The sequence below is a fragment of the Dryobates pubescens genome, chromosome 15 (genome assembly GCF_014839835.1).
Source record: "Dryobates pubescens isolate bDryPub1 chromosome 15, bDryPub1.pri, whole genome shotgun sequence".
In the NCBI taxonomy this organism is placed as follows: Eukaryota; Metazoa; Chordata; class Aves; order Piciformes; family Picidae; genus Dryobates; species Dryobates pubescens.
The window spans coordinates 5,852,580-5,872,358 of NC_071626.1; the positions used below are offsets into that span (position 1 = coordinate 5,852,580).

The 19,779-nt window shown below is 45.5% G+C and overlaps 1 protein-coding gene across 1 annotated transcript in view; it reads right to left on the bottom strand.

Moving 5' to 3' along the window:
- The window catches only part of GRIN2B (glutamate ionotropic receptor NMDA type subunit 2B), a 214,178-nt gene that overhangs the window by 22,353 nt on the left and 172,046 nt on the right, over positions 1–19,779 (bottom strand). The window contains exons 5-9 of the mRNA XM_009902433.2: positions 9,598–9,806; positions 9,108–9,279; positions 8,283–8,436; positions 6,600–6,725; positions 3,740–3,969 (exon numbers count right to left, since the gene is read on the bottom strand). Coding sequence (XP_009900735.2) covers positions 3,740–3,969; positions 6,600–6,725; positions 8,283–8,436; positions 9,108–9,279; positions 9,598–9,806 — 891 coding nt within the window. The remainder of the gene's footprint in view (positions 1–3,739; positions 3,970–6,599; positions 6,726–8,282; positions 8,437–9,107; positions 9,280–9,597; positions 9,807–19,779) is intronic.

Below are 19,779 nucleotides of genomic sequence, written 5' to 3' on the forward strand. Positions count from 1 at the left end.
TGCCATTGGCAGGGACACCTCACACTGCATCAGGTTGCTCAGATCCAGCATCCAGCCTGGCCTTAAAAACCTCCAGGGATGGAGCTTCTATCACCTCCCTGGGCAACTTGTTCCAGTGTCTTGCCACCCTCATGGTGAAGAACTTCTTCCTAACATCCAATCTGAATCTACCCACTTCTAGTTTTGTTCCGTTCCCCCTAGTCTTATCATTACCTGACACCCTAAAAAGTCCCTCCCCAGCTTTCTTGTAGCCCCCTTCAGATACTGGAAGGACACAATAAGGTCTCCTCAGAGCCTTCTCTTCTCCAGACTGAATAGCCACAACTCTCTCAGTCTGTCTTCATAGGACTAACCAGCAGGACTTTCACAGGAGGTCAGGGTTATAGCAGCCCCCAACGTGGACCCCAGATGGATGCAGCCCTGCTGGTACTGTCAGTGAGGGACAGAACTCTGGCCAGAGAGCAGACCTGCCCAGCATGGCTCTGCCCCTGCCAGGACCACATCCAGCTGTTTCTCCACACAAAGTGGAGTCAGCGGGTGCAGGATTAGCATCTGTGCACAAGGAGAGTGGTTCAGCATGCTGAGAGCACAAAGAGCTGGAAGGGAGATGCTGTCAGAACAGGCTTTTGCCTGCAGAACTCACGGGGCCAGTGCTGCTCCCAGAGATGAGTGGGTTTCTCCTCCCTCAAATGCCTACAGCTGCACTGGCGTTCAAAGCTGCAGCCGGAAGTATGATTTAGCAGCTACTGGGATTAACATGGGAGAATTAAGAGCCAGCATGAGGTGGGTTCCTAGGTCAGCTGTGGCACTAGTTTTGGACCAGCTGAGCACAAGTGGTGGCACTCAGCAGGGTAAGCATTACCTGGGCCAGAGAGAGAGTGGCAGAGGTCACAAAGCTCATTACAGGGAGCCTCCCACCACCCTCAGTCCAACCTATTACCCTGGCAGAAAAGGATCCACTCCAGCCCAGCTCAGACAGGCCTGCTCAAGCACCCACATAGCACAGTGGGGGCATGACATTAGTCATTGTCTTGCATGTCATTAGGGAGTACATGCTTGGGTATGGCTAAAGTACCATCCAAGTCTTTAGATAGCTAAAGTGTTCCAGCCCAGATTTCTGGGGAAGCAGCATGTCAGCATCTGTAGGCGACTCTTGGAGCAGCAATCCCCAGGCAAGACCCAAGTAAGAGGGTCCAAGGAGACCCTGAGGGTGGCTGTCGCAGGGTGTAGCCAGCCTGACCTTGACAAATGTTCCCCAGGCACACACAGTAATGGATTTTGTGAGTGCATCTGGCATTTTGGCCGCTGTACAGTGCCGGTGGGACACCTTCCCCAGGTACTGTCATGCTTACAAAAACATTTGCAAGCAGATCTGGGTCTAGAAAGTAGGAACAATATCCCTTAAAATAACTTAGTTCTTTGCCTGTTGGCTTGGATTACATTCTCTGCTGACACCTTGAGCTGGACACAGTTGCCCTTGCCAGCTCATGTAGCAGGCCAGAAGGTTGATCTGCCTCACTTCTGCTGTGGACACTAGATCACCCATTGGAGATAGAACAAACTGGAAGCTATAGTCATTTCTCTTGGCTGCCTGGCTTTGGTCAGTGACTGACTCCTTTGAAAGTCTGAAATGGCCAATTTAACCCAGCTGCAAAAGTGAGGTGGAGCACAGCACACCTCCACCTGCCCTGGATGTGGCTGTACCCTGCATCCTGTCCAAGCAGCTCATTGAGGGAGTGTGTGAGCTGCAAGCAGCATGTGGACTTCAGAAGAGGGAAAAGACAATTTTCAGAAGAGTTAATTCCTCCCAAACAAGGGCATCTTGAAGCAGCCTGTCAGATGCCTGAATGGCTGCTTTCAAACTCTGCAAGGCCTTATGCATGTTCTGAGAGTGGAAATCCTTGAGGCACATTAGCTCAGTAGATCAACCTCATTCACATGTCTTTACTCTTCAGAGGCAGCAGCTGGCCTTCAGTTTTTACCACCCAATTTTCATCTGTTTCCAGGTGCCCTGGTAGATTGGAATTTTACCCAAACGTTGTACTTGCACTAGCAGCTCTGTTTGAAGCACCCTGCAACGATCCAAGTGTGTACTGTGCCCTTCCTCTTCCCCCAAAACAACGCACATAACGCTTTAGGACAGCAAAAGCAAACACAGGTCTGTTGGCAAAGAAAAGTAGAAGAAAATGACCTCAATCCAATCCACACAAGCAGCCCCACAGTGAAATCTACTAAAATAGGCCCAGAAACTTGGGTCCAAAGGCTCTGTGAAGCTCCAGGAGTTGCTGCCTTCACTTGGTATTTCATGCACATATCTCTGCAGGTATGAAGAATGTCTTGAAAAACGTGAGAATGAAAGTGTGGCTCTCTGTGAGCCCAGGCACAGCCTGAAACAATAGATCACAGCTATGAACTATCCCATTTAGCTCAGACAGTTGAAAACCTAATGGTGACAAACTAATGTTAACGCTGATAGGGCTGGCTGGTTGTGAACAAAGTCTTTCAGTCTGAGAGAGACCACAGCTTCTAAAGAGTCTCCACAACAACTTCTACCTGGCAGAAAAGCATCCTCCCCTCCACTCCCTCTTCAACACAGCACACTTCAGATGTGGAGACATAGTGAAACAAACTGAAGCTGAAACTAAAACAAATAACAGGAACACTTCTGTGTGGATTGTCATATTTAATTCCAGGAAAAGAGAAAACAACAAAAGGGGGGGAAAAAAACAACTTAAAATTAATCCACCACAGAATTTCCATGCTGCTGCACAGGGCAGTGTATACACAGTGGGTCTGGCCACAATTCATTTATTTATAGACTATCACAGGTGACACAAAAGGCAGTAACTATAACCACTCCAGCAGCAGCAAGCTGCCACTTGCAGTCCTCTTGTTGCATCTACCCCCGAGAGCAGTGTGTGGAACCTGTTGCTGCTTGGTTGCTTTATAATGGAATGACCAATTAAGCAGCCCCAGTGATTGAGCAACAAATTCAGCATGGGCAATAGAGCCTCACAACACTCAATTCCTTGTGAGTAACCTCACTGCAATACAAAAATAAAGCACAGTGCAAAGCTTCAGACCCTCAAGAGCCTGCCAGTGCTCCCCTGCATGCATGAGCAACCTCTTCAAAATCTTCAGTGTGCAGAGGCCAGCACAAGCAAATGCTCTGTGAGGACAGAATGCAGTGCATGTAAACAAGGCAGTGGAACACACTCTGAACAAGAAACAATTTCTAGTGCTAAGCTTCCAAAGGCCTCCAAAACCCCAACATTTTTCTTCGAATGCAAGCAATAGAAACTCATCAAACCCACACTGATTTACCCCCATGGGAAGAATTTATTCCCAGAACTAACTAACAGCTCATATTTGCTAGCCTAATGGCCAGCCCTCCTGCCCAGACAAATGATCTCATCCTGAAAAACCAGGTTACAGCCAGCATACACCTTGTCTCCAAAGCTCCATTAGCTCGTTTCTTTTCTGACAGTCGAGGTGTGGTTTGGGATCATGCAAGCAAGCACTGCTCAGTTCTATTTGTAATCTGTTCCTGGAGAGTTTAAAACATGTGAAAGTATAACTGAATACCAACAAAGAGCAGTTGTGCTATTTAAACTAGGCACTAAAGCTATGATGTGGCTGAAAAACACCGAACGCTTTCCCAGCAGCAAAGGTAAAGGAGAAGATAGAGCAACCTCTTTTGTGGCAAAGGCTGCTTTGGTGGTTTGGGTGGATCCATTACCTTTTTGTCGCTCAAGCCAGACACCTGGTCCACGTATTCCTCTTGGATCATGAAGGCAGCCAAGTTGGCAGTGTAGCTGGCCAGAAAGATGACAGCGAAGAAGGCCCACACCGACACCATGATCTTGCTAGTGGTACCCTTGGGATTCTGCACTGGCACAGAGTTGTTGAACACCAGCCCCCACAGCAACCAGATAGCTTTGCCAATGGTGAAAGAGGGACCTCCTGGCTCTGGAGTGATTAAGAAATATGATCCCACAGTGAGCATCTCAGAGTAAATGGTCTGCATTTCTATGCACATATGCATCCTGACTTCAGAGTTAAGAGCAGGATCTATTCTCACACGTGAGATGAACATTCACAGCTGCACTCCCCTGTGCTCATGACACCGTACCTCAGCAAAGTGCAGCCCTGGAAAATGACTTTTATAAAACATCCTGGGGCTTCCATATTCGTTGTCTCAAAGATTTCTGCTGAAACCTTATGCAAGGGTTTCTTTTTGCATCTCATTTGAGTAACTGAAAGTCCACACATTTCATTTCTGTTCAAATGTCACCAGAAATAGTTTGCTCAGAAAAATTCTCTTGTCTTTTTCAGCTGTTTAACAGTGATGTAGTCCTTGAACTCCTAGCATACAGCAGTGCAAAACATGACCTTCATGTGTGCTCATGGGCCTTAAACTCGTGAAATCTTCCCTATCAGTCTCATATCCCCAGCATAAGTTGGTTCCATTAGTGGGAATCCAAAGTAAAATTTGCCCAGCCTGAGCACAAGAGGACTTGTCAGGGAGAGTGCAGATGCAAGGATCCTGATTCAGACACTGAGAAGACCCTCTCAGAGAGGCATCTGGCACAGTTCAAGGGGCTGTTCCTTTCCCAATGGTGCCAACCTGGCTCTTCAATCTTGTGGGTTAGCATCCTGTGTTTTATCTCCTCCCTTGAATAAGCTGACTGATGCCTAATGCTGCTGCCTGTTAAGGTTGCCTCCAGCAGGGTATTTTATTGAGAAGGAAGCTCTGACACTCCTCTGAAAACCCCTGAGCAGTGAATAACAGATCATCTGAAAGCCCTGTGTTACTCTACATACAACTGAAAGATGCAAGAGGCTCGTTTTGCACCATGGGAACTACACACCAAGCCCAAAGCAGAATCATCACCTGGCAAAACTGGAACCTCTAGGTGCCAGGGAGACAAAGTTGCTGTAAGGAGCATGGTTTGGCAGTCCTTGTTTCTTTACATGATGGAGCGATAGCTTTATAACCCTCCCTGTCTGACGTGCCTTAAGACACACAGGTGCAAGGCCTGTAAATCATCAGTGGGAACTGATAGGTGTAAGGAAATCCTGAGAAGTTCCCTCATGAAACCATCCTCTCTCTACTGATCACCCTCTGTGCTTTCACAGTTACTTTTTCAGCCACATGCCAAGACAGCAAGGGCAGCCTCAGATCCAGATCAGTGACCTGGGATTCTACTGAACTCTGCAACTTTGAGTACAGAAATAACAACCCATTGTTTAGGGGCTAGATCAAGGCATATCCACCTGAACCAGGAGAGAAAATACTGGTGTCCATAAAGAGGAAATGCCAGTGTGGGATGCAGGGATATAATGTCATAGACTAGTTCAAATGGAGTCAAACTAACATTAGCCAGAGGGTTCATTACCTAACAAGCATTGCAGTCTCTGTAGCAGATTTCTACATCTTCACATTACATCTATCAGGGATAATATCTTCCTGATCATGCAGTGCTCTTCATAATTACTCAGAAATATTGATACTTGCAGCTGCAGTTTGACTAACTTAATAACTGCACAGCTGCACACCTGCACTGAGAATTGCTTCCAGTTCCATATCTGCATTAATATCTCTCAAGAGACTCATGGGTTTAATGGTATTTACTTTTGTCTACAGCTCCATGTGGTTAGGATCAGTTGCCATAAAGGCCCTCCACAGCTCCATGTGAAGAGAAAAGCTCTCCACCATACATGTGGTTCTGTCTGCATTCTCATTGACACCTTTTTTTTCACTCCTCTCTAATTTGATGACATAAATTCACTCAAAGCACTAGACTGGGGAGCAAATGAGTGCATTTTCCAATAACTGTCTCTCTCCCACTACTCTGAACAGACCAATATACCCAGAAAGGTTTGAAGGGCTGATTCATCAGGGGGTAAAGATATGGAGATGACAGAAGGCTCAACTTGCTAATTGTCTTCATGCCAATAAGGGAAAAAAGGATCTCTTAGACTGTCTGTCTATCCTCTCTTTAACTCATCAGGTTGTCTTCTGAAGATTAATACCACAGAAATAGGTCACTCACTTGTTCTCATCTTTCCTGCTCTTGCAAAATAATCCATCACTCACTTACAGGGAAATGAGCTTCCCACTTTCTCAGTCAGCCTTAGTAAGCCAGAGAGCCAAGTAGGGGAGGGACAGGTCCAGGTGACAGATGTGGAGTCTGGAGGACATAGCACTATGCTGGGAAGCTGGCAGAGTGGCTTGCTCTCCAGGGGGATGGAGATTGACAGCACTCTCATTGCCTCACAGAGCACAGCACCATGGGCACTGCCAGCACCAGCTACTGGGACACATTTTCCCTTGATGAGAAAAAAAATGGAGCTGGTTCATGCTTTAGAGATGAAAGGAGACACAGCTCCATCTCCCAAGCCAAGCAAATTATCCATTATACACATCTGCTCTCTTTAGAAACCTTTTTTCCACTTCCATTCTTGCCTTTTTTAGTCTGAACAGAATGCTCAGAGCAGGCTGGATTTGCATCATGGTCAAAGAAAAGGAAACACCCCAACAAAGAAGCTGGGATTGGAAATGAGGGAGGATCATGGCAAGGAGGGACTCCCCTTACCTCTGCCATCAGCAAGGCACCGATTATAGCCCACAGGGCTGAAGTACTCAAAGACGAAGACGGCCACTGCAGAGATGATAAGCAGCATCACAAACATCATCACCCATACATCAGCACTGAAAGGCTCTGGAAAGGAAGAGAAAAACCATGGTGAAAGCTTTGCTACACCACCTCACCCCTCCCTCACCACCTCGGCTCTCCAGAGCACCCCAGGGAGACCATGGGGCAAACTAAGCTGGCGACAAACCTAAGCTGCAACAAAGCTTTCAGCTTGAGTCTGGAACCCTTCTTGAACTGGAGAAGTTCAGTTTCTGTCTCTGCAATGACTGCATTCCTTCTTACTGTTACATTTATGACACATGGCTCCATCTGGAACTACATGCAGCCATTGTGCCATGCATTGATAAAATAAAATGCATTGATAAAAGATTGTTCCCAGGAAGTCCTCCAGCACCATCTGGAGAGAGTGGGGAAAATCAGGCAGAACTGGCAGGGTTTCAGGCAGGCACCCAACTTCCAAGATGCTATCAAGCCAAAGAGCATTTCTAAATGTCTGAGGTTCAGCCATAATGCTAGCAGCTTTTTCAGCTCTTCCATTCGTGTAGCAATGGGAACACTGGCTCATTCTAGAAATTTCAACATCCACATTCTGCAAGTGTTTGATCTCTGCCAGGTTTTCTTCTTCTCTAAGCCTGAACAGATAAAGATGAGACTGAACCAGATTAAAGACACTCCTATGTTCGCTCTGGACTGCAGCAAACATTGCTGCTTGCAGTTAAACTGCAATTTGAAATTTCAGAGTTAACTCTACCATTGCTTTTACATACCCCAGCAACACACCTGGGCTTGGCTAAAGGCAAAAGCTCCTGAAGAGTGAGTAGTCATGGAAATTCTACTTGAAGAAGCTAGGAAAAAAAAATTCTTTACCCATATAAAGCTATTTCTGTTTGTGAATGTTCTCAGGATGCTGGCAGAGAGCAGACAGTAATTATATAACTCATATACTGTGTTTGCTGCATCATAAAGCATTTCATAAAGCCAAATAGTAGATACTAAGAAGACATGAATGTCTTGGGGAAATGTAGTATCATCTCTGCATTCTCTAATCACCCTCCACTGCTGAAGGACATTAGAAATCACTTTATTGGAAGACACAGTGTCAGCACAGAAGTGATGGCTCAACTCTTCTTGAAAAGCTCTATTAGATCTCTAGCTTCTACCAGTTCCCCTGTCAAGAAAGAGCCGAGTTAATGCCTTCTTTGCAAATAATGTCTCTCAAAGTGCAATGATTTATTGCTAATTGTTATCACTAAGTACTATGGCATACCAGCTAGAAGGTTGGAATCAATTTTCTTGGCCTTGAACATGCTATTAGTCGGGTCACTGGGAAGCTATGTGCTGTAGAGTAGATGGCAACACTGAGTGATCCCATTCTTTGCTGGAACTAGGCATACAGCTGCTGAAAACAGTCTTTGAGCTCCTAGGCAGTGCCTGTTTGCATTTGCCTGGATTTTGCCTGCTTGGGATTTAGAACTAAAACCTCACAGTTTATTTTTATATACCCGTCCCACAGGTACTTCCAAAAAGGAACTTTCAGGCTAAGAATTGCAAGCAACCTTCACCTATTTTACTTTTTTTTTTGATGAACACTGGGTGAAGCTTCAGTTTTAGATTAAAAGATACCTAAGAAGGCAGAAGGTGAGACAGTTCCATTGCTACGTGACACCATGACACTGATTCCCGTCTCGATGAAGGGCACCGAGAAATCCACCACTTCAGAACGCTCCTCATTAATGGTGAGGGACCCCACAGCCATATAGGCCCTTTTGGTGACAACCTGGTGGAAGGAAAAGAAAAAGTCACGCACAAATCCAAGGCACCACAGCCAAGCCCTTTCTCACCTTCTTGCTTTTCCACACAGCCCTTTTACTCCTGTAGTCCCATTCCCTGTATTGTTTCCATCATCTCTCCTTCCTAATCTTTCATCAGGACACTTTCCTCTTTCAGGAAATCCATAGACATTAATCTTCCCCTCAAAGCTGGTATGTGTATAAAATATAAATCTGCAGAAGTCTTGGGATAAACACTTCATCCACTGAGAAGACACCTTATCTCATTTTTCTGTCCTTGCTTTATCCTCCCTTTAACACTGCAAAGTCTTATTTCATTCTTTATGCACCTTATATATGCTTGAAGCATAATCTAGGCTGCAGCCTCTCTGGTGCATGGATATCACCCTCTTTCTGTGACTGTGAAGGCCAAATTTGTGACACTACAGAGGACAATAATTAATTGTCAAATAGGAAAGGTAAGTCATGGTCAGAGTGACAGAGTGTCAGAGCAGATTAATTCACTCAGAGCCTAGAAAGAATCCAGACCAATCATTTGTATTGAGTCACCTCTGTCCCTACCCTGGGAGGAGGACCAATAATGATAGGAGACCAGACCTGACCCATGTCACCCCACCCATGGATGAAGCCCTCCATGCCCTCGCCCTTTGCTGCTGACCTCTCCAATCATTCCATTCCACGTCCCATTGATCTTTTTCCCATGCTTGCCATTAGTCACCAAGTAGAGGTCATAGGTAAACTTGACAGACTTTGAGATTTTCTTGAGGATGTCAATGCAGAACCCCTTGCAACATTTCTTCATGTAATCTGGCTCCTCATCGGTTTTGTTCCTGAATCATCACAACAATAATGGGTTAAAAAAATGGAGAAAACTCTCTTAATTCCTCTCTGTTGTCAATATGCCCTCCCCCTCCCACAGTATCATGGGTAGAACTTCATTCGTGTTGTCTGTGCTGGAAGGTGAAGGGATACACCAGGATGATTTGCCCAAAGGGATTAGTCACGAATGGACACGGGCCAGGCTGGGCAAACTGAGGTAAGCTTTCCTAAAAGAATTATCAGGGTATGATGGTATAGGCCCAAAAGACTCTCTGTGTTCTGCTGAAAGAGAAAGCTCAACAGGAGGAGAAAGAGGCAGGGATGCATACTCAGTCACTATGCGTTTTTGGCAGGGGACCGTGTTCCTCATGCAGGTGCCGCTGAGGGGATCCACGTTCTCCACAATGACGAACGGAGCCTCTTCCAAGGTCACAATACTTAGGTGATCGTCCTCGCGTTCCTCAGAGTCAGGGTACAGCTCAAAGCGGGGCCACACATAGTACTTCATCTGCAGCTTTTTTTCCTTCCACTTCCCCACCTGTGGAGACACAAAACACAGAAGATTCCCAGCTGCTCCATCTCTCCGCATCAATCACAGCTCCTGCAGGCCTGAGCAGGAAGTCCTGCACTGGAGTGTCCAAGCTCATAGCTCACGTAAGTTGAGGACATTTCTGGAGAGAGGGCTCTGACTAAGTGGATTCAAACCAGGAGGAAGTGGAGAACAAGAAAGGTGTTTGGGTTGACTCATCTCTGTGATGGTCTCACCCTCTGGGAGACTGAGTGGTTGACCAGGGGGATACCATCACCACAGTTGAACAGGCACCATGTCTTTCAACTATCTCAGCCAAACAACAGGAACAGCCTCCTGCAATGTTGACTTCAGCTGACTAGTCACATTAAAGATGAGATTTACTTTTCTTTCCTACTGAAAAGGAGGAGAAATATAGGCAAATGCCAAAACAAATGTCATTTTGAAACCGAGAAATTGAAATACTTCACTTAAAAAGGTCACTATGGAACTTCTTTTATTTTTTCAGAAGTCTGTCTTTGTTAGATTTCAGTGCCATTCATCAAACAGATTCATTTTAGTCAGGCTTAATTTCATTCAGGAATAACTCCTTTTATGGAAAAAGATTGCCCATTCCTGGTCAGGACTGAGTTCTTCCAGGAGACATGCAACTAAGGAGGGAGATTGTCTGCATTTCCAGGAACATCTTCGCAGGAGATCATCATACAGAGGTGTTTGCTAACAGCATTCCCTACTAAGGCCTTACTGAAATACCTGCTCTGTCCTTTCATGATGACTTGGTTACATCCCTTAGCTAGAAACAAGGAACTGCTCTGTGTTTCTGACACATGAATAAGAAAATCAAAGAGTGGATATGATCTTTTTTTAACCTTTTTTAACCTCTTTTTCCATATATTGCCATATATTTAGATCTTTTCATTTACCATTTCTTAATAAAACAGAGGCTCTCTCTTCAGCAGTCAGAAAAGGGAGGTGAGCCTCAGTTGCTTTGTACCTAATGCCATGAATAGGAGTTGTTTTGAAGCTACCCCATTCCCTGAAGGGATGATACATGTAGCACACCCATGGTAGACCATTCCTTGCAAAAATTCCACAAAAATCAAAAAAACCCTGAACATCATCTATGCTTTCAACTAACAAAGTCTTGCCTTTGTTCTCAATCCCTCCCCATCACAGCTGACACTAATTAGCACCTTGGCTGGCAGCTGAAGCTGAGAGGGCAAGAAACTAAGTGGGCTTTAGAAGCAACTTTCCCACACGATCCTCAAAGAAAGCCCTCCAGGCCGGGGCTGAGACACATTGACTTGATGGCAGAGGCAATGTGGGTGTGTGGGAAGCTTGCAGGACTGTTCTTAGTAGTGTACCTACCTTGGTGGATAAACAGAAAAGCTTCATTCCACTGCAATTCAACACCCCTCCACCCCTCCCACCACCCTCAACTTTCAGTAATTTATTTATTTAAGTGACAAGACAGGAGAGAGAAGCACTTATTAGAGGCTCATTAGGTGTCAGCGGTTATTCTGTGGAACTCAAAGCCCAGCTGGGTTTTGGCATTTGAGAGCAGCCAGAATTCACATAAAACACTTGTCACCTTCAAAACAAACAAACAAACCTTTCATCTGGCCATGAAAAAAAAAAATAGATAAAAATCAATCCACTCTGGGGGGCTTGGGGAGGGAGAAGAAAGGCAGAAGAAATCACCCAGAGACAACCACCTCCCCATCCATCCCTGCAGCGTGAGCACAGCACCCCGGTGAAGCCAAGGCAGTGGATTTTCCAAGAAGGAGGTGAAATCTCTGAGCAGATGATCTGACCCTCACAAGGGCCTCTACAACAAGCAGTGGGGAAAAAAAAATGCCAAGGAGAGCTTTCCTCTACCCATGGAGTTACACGGCTTGGACTAGCAAGGAGGCTACACAACTGTTTTTCTTATTTTTCTCTCTTTTTTTTGGGGGGGGGGGGTGGAGATTGGGATTTTATTTGTTTGGTTGGGTTTTGGTCATGTTTTTTTCTGTTGTTACTTGAGAGGGCAGGAAGTTGTTTTAACTTTCAAATACACTTTGAGCAGAAGGTGAAAGGTGGCTGACTGAGCCCCAAGCACTGGTGGCCCCTTTTGTCCATGAAAATGTTGTTTAAGGCAGGAACTAGGCTAATATCAGAGGCTGGATGTAAACAGTGCATTTTGGAGGGAACTAAGAACAATAGAATAGAATAGAATAGAATAGAATAGAATAGAATAGAATAGAATAGAATAGACCAGACCAGACCAGACCAGACCAGACCAGGTTGGAAGAGACCTTTGAGATCATTGAGTCCAACCTATCATCCAACACTATCTAATCAACTAAACCATGGTACCAAGCACCCCATCCAGTCTCCTCCTAAACACCTCCAGTGATGGTGACTCCACCACCTCCCTGGGCAGCACATTCCAATGGCCAATCTCTCTTTCTGTGAAGAACTTCTTCCTTACATCCAGCCTAAACCTCCCCTGGTGCAGCTTGAGACTGTGTCCTCTTGTTCTGGTGCTGGTTGCCTGGGAGAAGAGACCAACCCCCACCTGGCTACAGCCTCCCTTCAGGTAGTTGCAGACAGCAATGAGGTCTCCCCTGAGCCTCCTCTTCTCCAGGCTAAGCAACCCCAGCTCCCTCAGCCTCTCCTCACAGGGCTGTGCTCCAAACCTCTCCCCAGCTTTGTTGCCCTTCTCTGGACATGTTCCAGCGACTCAACATCTTTCCTAAACTGAGAGGCCCAGAACTGGACACAGGACTCAAGGTATGGCCTGACCAGTGCTGAGTACAGGGCACAGTGACTTCCCTGCTCCTGCTAGCCACGCTGTTCCTTATACAGGCCAGGATGTCATTGGCCTTCTTGGCCACCTGGGCACACTGCTGGCTCATGTTCAGCCTACTATCAACCAGGACCCCCAGGTCCCTCTCTGCCTGGCTGCTCTCCAGCCACTCTGACCCCAGCCTGTAGCACTGCATGGGGTTGTACTCACATACACCCAGGGTCTACTCAGCCCTGGACTTCCCACTTGTTGACCAAGCAGCCTAATTTATCAACATCTGTGCCAGAGGTTTCTGCAGTGCAACCTCAGCCCTCAAGTAAATGAGCTCGAATCCCCCAAATCAGTTCAGTGAAGTCTCCAGATAAGCAAGCTAACTGCACTCATGGGGCTCAGAAGGGACCAGTGATTAAGATGCTGCACAGAGCAACCCAGACTTCAGCTCAGCAACATTAACTTATCATAGAAATAAGTGGTTGATGAAAGAGACATCTTGCAGAATCTCAGCAGCACTTAGATATCACAGTAATAGGCATGATATAAACCCCTGAGTGATAAATTAGATCAGATAGGCAAACTCAACTCGTAATTACCCAGAAGTTCTCTGGGACAGAAAGGGGAGCCCATAAGGCTGTGTGCCAGGCACATTTTACACTGTTGTACTACAGAGACAGCATTATGAAATTAGGATCACAATGACACTCTTGCCATAGCTTCCTGCATGCTGAAGCACCTAACCTCCACATACAGTAGTACATATCCTTTCTTTATTATCCCAATAAATTCATTCTAGATTGTCAAAAAGGGAGAAACCCAGGATGTAATGGAATGTCCTGACCTAAATTTTCAAATCAACTATGGAATATCTCAAGAACACACACAAATGTTACATTTGGTTGCTAACCTGGACAACCAGGCATGCAATATACCTGCAGGTGTGTACACACATGAATAAGCAAAGTCAGAACAGCATCGTGATGTAAGAGGGGGAAGACTTCTTTAAGTGCTCTTGTATGCAAGGCTCAAATTTATATGCATAGAGTTAAAGAAGAGAGAGGGCTTAGGGAACATGTGGGCAAGGACAGTAGGAGACACCACATGTATAGAGGATGGACACAACACAAGAGAAAGAAACTACACATGCACATCCCGTGCTAGGTAATCTGCCTTAGAGGGAAGGAGCAATTCACTGTGGGGATGGAGGTTACCCACAACAGAATTAAATGTCACAGACTTGTCCAGGTAATGATGCCTACTCTTAAAGAATATAACCTGCCAAACAGTGTAGAGTAGAGGAAAGCATTTCTAAAGTCTCAGGGTATTTGGTATTAACAGCTTGTGAACTGCTATTACTTAGGTTTTGCTCAGTGCTTGCCTCAGCAAAAAGAGAAGAAATAAACTATCCCAATCATCCTACATATTTGTCACCCTGCAGTTTGAAGAACCACTGGGTGTTCTCCAAGCAGAGTCTACTCATCCAGACTCCCACTAGGAGCCCTGGAGGGTCATATAATCAGCCAAAGCAAGGATCGTAGCAATATTTTAAAACTCCTTTCTAATCATATTCTCCACCCCCTGGGTATGTTCCAGCATGCCTGGGCAGGGGCTCTAAATCCCACCTTAACTTCCCCTTGCTCTGTCTGTACCACATCTGATCTTGTCAGGAAAGGAAAGTCCCTTTGGTCTGGTGATGAATTTAGAAGAGTTGAGCGAAGGGAACAGCTTCTACCTTAACTATAAGATCAGTCCTATATGCTGTTGGTTTGCTGAGTATACAAGCTATCCCATGCAGACTAAGGGTAAAATTGCCTATGTGAGGGGAATACAAGTGAGAGCCTTCCGAAAGCCTTCCAGCAGGCTGGCAAATTGCCTTAACCGCGGTATAATGCAGCCAGAATAAAAGTGTTCTGCAGTATGTTAATGCGCATCTTTAATGAAAGGTATCGTAGTCGTGCCCTGAAACTAATTCTTAACAGAGGCTTTTCTCTCCTCCCAAGGGAAGTTGAAGCTTGTAACAGCCATTTGTGGCAGATGTTTGTCTAACCTGTCCTTACGCTGACAGAGTACCCACGGTCTCCGTGGGAGCCTATTCCAGTGCTTAGCTATCCTTCCCATTAAAAAGGGGCTTTTGCCTGATGTCTGACTTAAATCTTCTTGCTTCAGCTTACACCAGCGGAGTATATTTCCTTATTCTTCTACGTGTGTTATCAAGTCATAAGATATTTATAACACAGAGGAGTTGGTAGTCTCACTCAGTGGATATCTCTCACATGCCACGTTGGCAAATGCAACTGCCTGTTCAAATGACCAGCACCCAGTCTCACCGATCACAAAATCCTTACCCACTCGGGTACAAGCTACTCCCCATCAACTTCCAGAACTATTTCAGCCAGAACAGAAGCCAGTCTCTGAGTTTCCCCTACTATGCCAAGGCAGGACTTTGAAGTACAAGAGCATCTGCAGAAACCTCTACTACTGTCAACAGATGGAAAACCAAAAGCTTCTGGAAGTTTGGCTTTCAGCAGAATATAATTCTGGATAAAACCAGACATGTTCAGATACATTTCTTAGGCAAAATGCTGAGAGGCATTGCATTCATATTTGGGGTGAAGTTTCAAAGGGAATCCTGACCCTTCAGGTGCTTGTTTTTCAACAGGCTGCAGGAAAACAATGTCTGAGCAAAGTCTTTCATTTTTTGTATTCCGTTTTCACTGTGCCTTGCACCTTCCTCTTCTCATTTAAAATCTTCCCTCAATACCTGCCACTCCTGGTCAAGGAGAAATAGAAATGGAACAAAAAGGGTTTGGTTTGATTTAAAGAATAAAAGTGAGACAATTTCAAAAGCCTCAAAAACTTGAACTGCTTTCTGCTTTTCCCCAAAAGTTCAGTGTTTCCTGTCTTATTACATGGGGAAGCACTAAGGCAAGAGCACAGGGCACGGATCAGAAGGCAGCAATTCCCTATTCCACCAAGAACCACTGGAATATGATCTGCCCTGTTGGGCATCCACTCTGCATTGTGTAAAATTGAGCTAATGGTATGTTTTCATCCTTGGGGTACACTGGGTATACAAACACAGGAAAGATCCCGAGGCTCACTAATAGCATGGATATGAGGAGACACACACATGTGGTCTAGAGAGATGAGGGAACACATACAGCATGCGCCTTTGGGTGGTGCAGATGTGAAAACTTGCCTTCATCTTTGCTGTCAGATGAACTGGGGAAAGCTTATGTAACTTTTACACCTGATTTTAATACATGACAAATTGAAAATCAAATATAGAAAAGGTAAAGGTAAGATGTTGCACAGCAGGTAGAAAATAGCAGTCATATTGGTAACACAGCTGATGGGAAAGTATACCTCAGCCCTCAGGGAAGCGGGGAGAGTTCAGGGAGAAATAAGAGTCTTGTCAGTACAATTCGTACAGCCCCTGAATGAGGACATGGGAAAAGCAGAACAACTGGGCAGGACCTGAAAAGGACAACTGCAGGAATAATAGAACCACCATAGAAATAGCAATTATAAGTGGGACACCGCCAACAGAACTATGCACTGCTCAGGGTACATAAAATTAAAAGTGAGCCTGGGAGATGCTGCTGTAACCTTAATGCTGCACTAGATAGTGAGGCAATAAATCATGCATAAATAACATAGAATCATTTGGGATTGAGATAGGTTTTGAAAGGCTTGTGCAAGATATTCCACCAGGACTGAACTAAAGAGATCTGCTGTAGCTCCACAGCAGATCGTGGCTTTCAGTCTGGGAAGAGATGTCATTACTGTTATTAAAGAGAAATTATATCAGAAACAAAGTCATTATGAGAGATTTTAGCTTTGTAGAGATAAGGTAGAGAACAAATGCAAATTTCAACAGCAGCACCCTAATGCTTTTCTTCTCTGAATCTGATAGTTGACACATTCCTTCACCCCAAAATGACTCAACAGGCAATAGGTTGTGCTGTTCTACACTCAGCTGGGGCAGAGCAGCGAGGAACCTTGCGGGAAAGCTGGTATCAGAAATAACCTTGGATTGAGCGATTAGGGAAACAGAGAGCCTGCCTTAAAAGAGGAGATTAAAAAGCTTGTTTAACCTAGATAAATGAAAGCCAGGAGGGGATATGACTGTTCTGTATAAATAAAGGGGGGCCAGATACACAAGGGAGGAAGAAAAGAGTTTGGGTTTTGTTGGGGTTTTTTTAAGCAGAAAAACAATGTTGGTACAAGAACAACTGGTTGGGAGGAAACTTGCCTTGAAAATAAGATTTTAACCATCAGAGGTAGGAAGTTCTGGGACAGCTGCCTGAAAAGAGCTATGAAAACCACTAAAATGGAGTCAAGAAGCGGCGCAACTGATTTGTACAGGGTTATATGATGTCGCTGCCTAAGGCAGCAGAGATGGGACCAGATGAGCCTTTCCAGTCCAATGGCCTTAAGTAAACAGAAGAAGCAAAAGGAGGAATTCCTCTGTAGAATACCTTTCCTCCTTGACTTTTCAGCCCTTACACGTCAAAACTCAGTCTTAATCATTTTATATCTGTCTCCCAACTAACTCAGAGACTTTTGTTACTGATATCTCTGCCTCCTATGGTCATACTTCCCTCATCGAGCAGCAAAACCTTCTCCAGTGAGATTCACCCAAGCTATTTGAGTCATGACTTTCACTCTTAGAGTGATGATATCATAGCCATTACCAAAGATATGATTCCCATGATGCTACAGGTCTGTATCCTCACATAGGCTGGTGGAGAAGAGATGCCACAGAGCAAAAATCTCCTGTTTACATACACTTAAGGTGATTAATTAGCCACATCTTCCAAAGTAGACAAGAAATGGTTGTGAATGCTCCACATGCAAAATTAATTAACACAGAAACAACACTCCTTCTGAACCTCAAGTTCACCTTCCACAACCACCTGGGGAAGGCTGGTTTCTTCACTGCACCTGCAGAAGCAGGAATTGCTTCTAATAGCCTTTCAATTAAACATGTAGGCTGCAAGAGGATGGTGGAGGTTTTTTTTCCTTCTGTGTTTATCCAGCACCTAGCCTATCCCTGAGAGAGGCTTGGCTTAGAATACAGACAGGGTGAAGCACTTGCTCTTGCTTTACAATTCAGTCTGGGAATAAAAGCTCTTTACAGAAGCACAGTCCCCCAGCTCACTGAGGTCTGGCATTTACACAGCCCTTGCCATTTTTTGCTGTAACATTTCTTTCCTGATGCATTTATGTGCTTTTTGCAGTTGCTGAGGTCCAGTCCCCTGCCATGATTAGCCTGAGAAGGTTAATGAGACACACTTTGAGCATTTCTGACTTCTACAAAGTCAGTGAACTATGGAGTTCCACTGGTATCACAGTAAGGTCTGAGCTATGAGAAAGCAAACACATTTACTCTGGTAAACCATTCTTCCAAAACATCAAGGTACCAAGAGAGCATCACAGGCAGAAAACCAGCCAGGATCACCTGAGAGCTCCCTCTGAGAAATGATGTTGCTCTTGGTGGTAGTATGAACTTGGTAACCCAGGAAGTGGTTCAGCCAGGCAAGACAAGCTCCTGCAGAAGCAGTAAGGTTTCCTGGGGGACACATTTGTTCAAGATCCTCATTGCTAACCATGGTTTATGGAAATGTATACTGCAATCAGCACAGGCATAATTAAGAGACATAAGGGGAGAGGTTAGAGGAAGCTGTTTGCAGTAGTGTGGGCTATGATCTGAGTAGGCTGAAGGATGTAACTCATCAAAGTCATAGCTTCTAGGAGGGGCAAATCACGTGCTGAGATTTTGAAGGAAGAATTAGGGGGGTGGGAAATATAATTTAATGAAGACTGCAGACTGACAGTACCATCCAACATAACCCACCTCAGCTAACAGGCAGTGACAGCACCTGACTCAAGCTCTAACTTCAATAATGTTGTATCCTTAAAGTCATCATGCCCTTCTGAAATGACTCTGTGTGAGGAGAGGGGCTCTTGCTACAATATCCTAAACTCCAGCAACATCATTCTATTCTGATTCAGGTCTGGGAAATAGAATCTAAAGCCAGGGACCTTACACTGCCCTCATCTAAGGTGAAAGAAGGTTTCACCTTGAGCATCTCTACTGCTCTCCTCTGCAGAAACCTCAGGCAGGGAAAAATGTAGCAGGGATACCGATCAGATTGCAAGTTTTGTGTCACAGGGGGTTCAGGAGTCACCAAGGTTTATAGAGAAATATATTTTAATGTGCATGTATAGGGATCTAAATGCCTTATGAAAGCATTTTGCCATCCCTAGGAGTGCAGCCGCATTGTGCAGGTGTATGTCTGCATCCAGTACGTGTCCACGCATGTAATGCCCTACCTAATGATTTTTTCCCCTTGGCTTTCCCTGTTGAGTGCTGGGCTTGGGTTTGCATTTTGCTGAGCTTTCACTTCTTTCAGCCAGACTTTTTTTTTTCTTCCCCTCCAACACGTTACACAGAGGGAGGGCTGGGCTTGCCAACTCACACTGCAGTCTGGGAGACGGCTTAGAGCTTTGGCTGGTAAGTGGGTCCTGTACGGCGGTGTACAGAACCCCGGTCTGTGCTTCCCTGTGCAGGGACACCTACTCTTTACACAGAGCAAACATCTCTCCCAGCATCTCTCGGGACCTAAGGAATGTACAAAAATGTAAAGCCAGAAGAAGGCAGAAAACATTTCCTTGTGCTGAGAAAAGCTGCATGTTGAAGCAGGCTTCAGCAGGGTTAGGAGAGGAGGCAACATGGAGAGAGGGGGTGGGCTGCCTAAACCTCGCTCTTCCCTGAGCTGTGTGAGCAAGACTTAAAGCTCTGCTTATGAAATTCATCTCTTAAAGTATCAGCAAGATCCTTTAACTTTCACCACAGGGTGTCACAGTAGGTGAAACAGAGCCCCGTCCTAAATACACCAGCCAGGCTCCCTGCCCTCAGCACGGGAGCCCTGCATTGTCCCCATGCAGACATGTGAGGCACAGGCAGGCAGGGCTGCACGCACGGCCCGCAGCAGAGAGCTGCAAGGCGCTCAGCAGCATTCTGGCTGGTGAGAAGGGGAGGAGCACGCCTCCTCCGGAGGAATTACTGCCCGTTTGGAGCAAGAGCTCAGCGAAGGCAGTTACAGAGCTGCATGCTTCTCTTTCTTTTCGTTCCCACCACTGAGAGCTCCAGGCAGGTGGTTGCAAATGCTGTCCCTGCCCACTGCATAC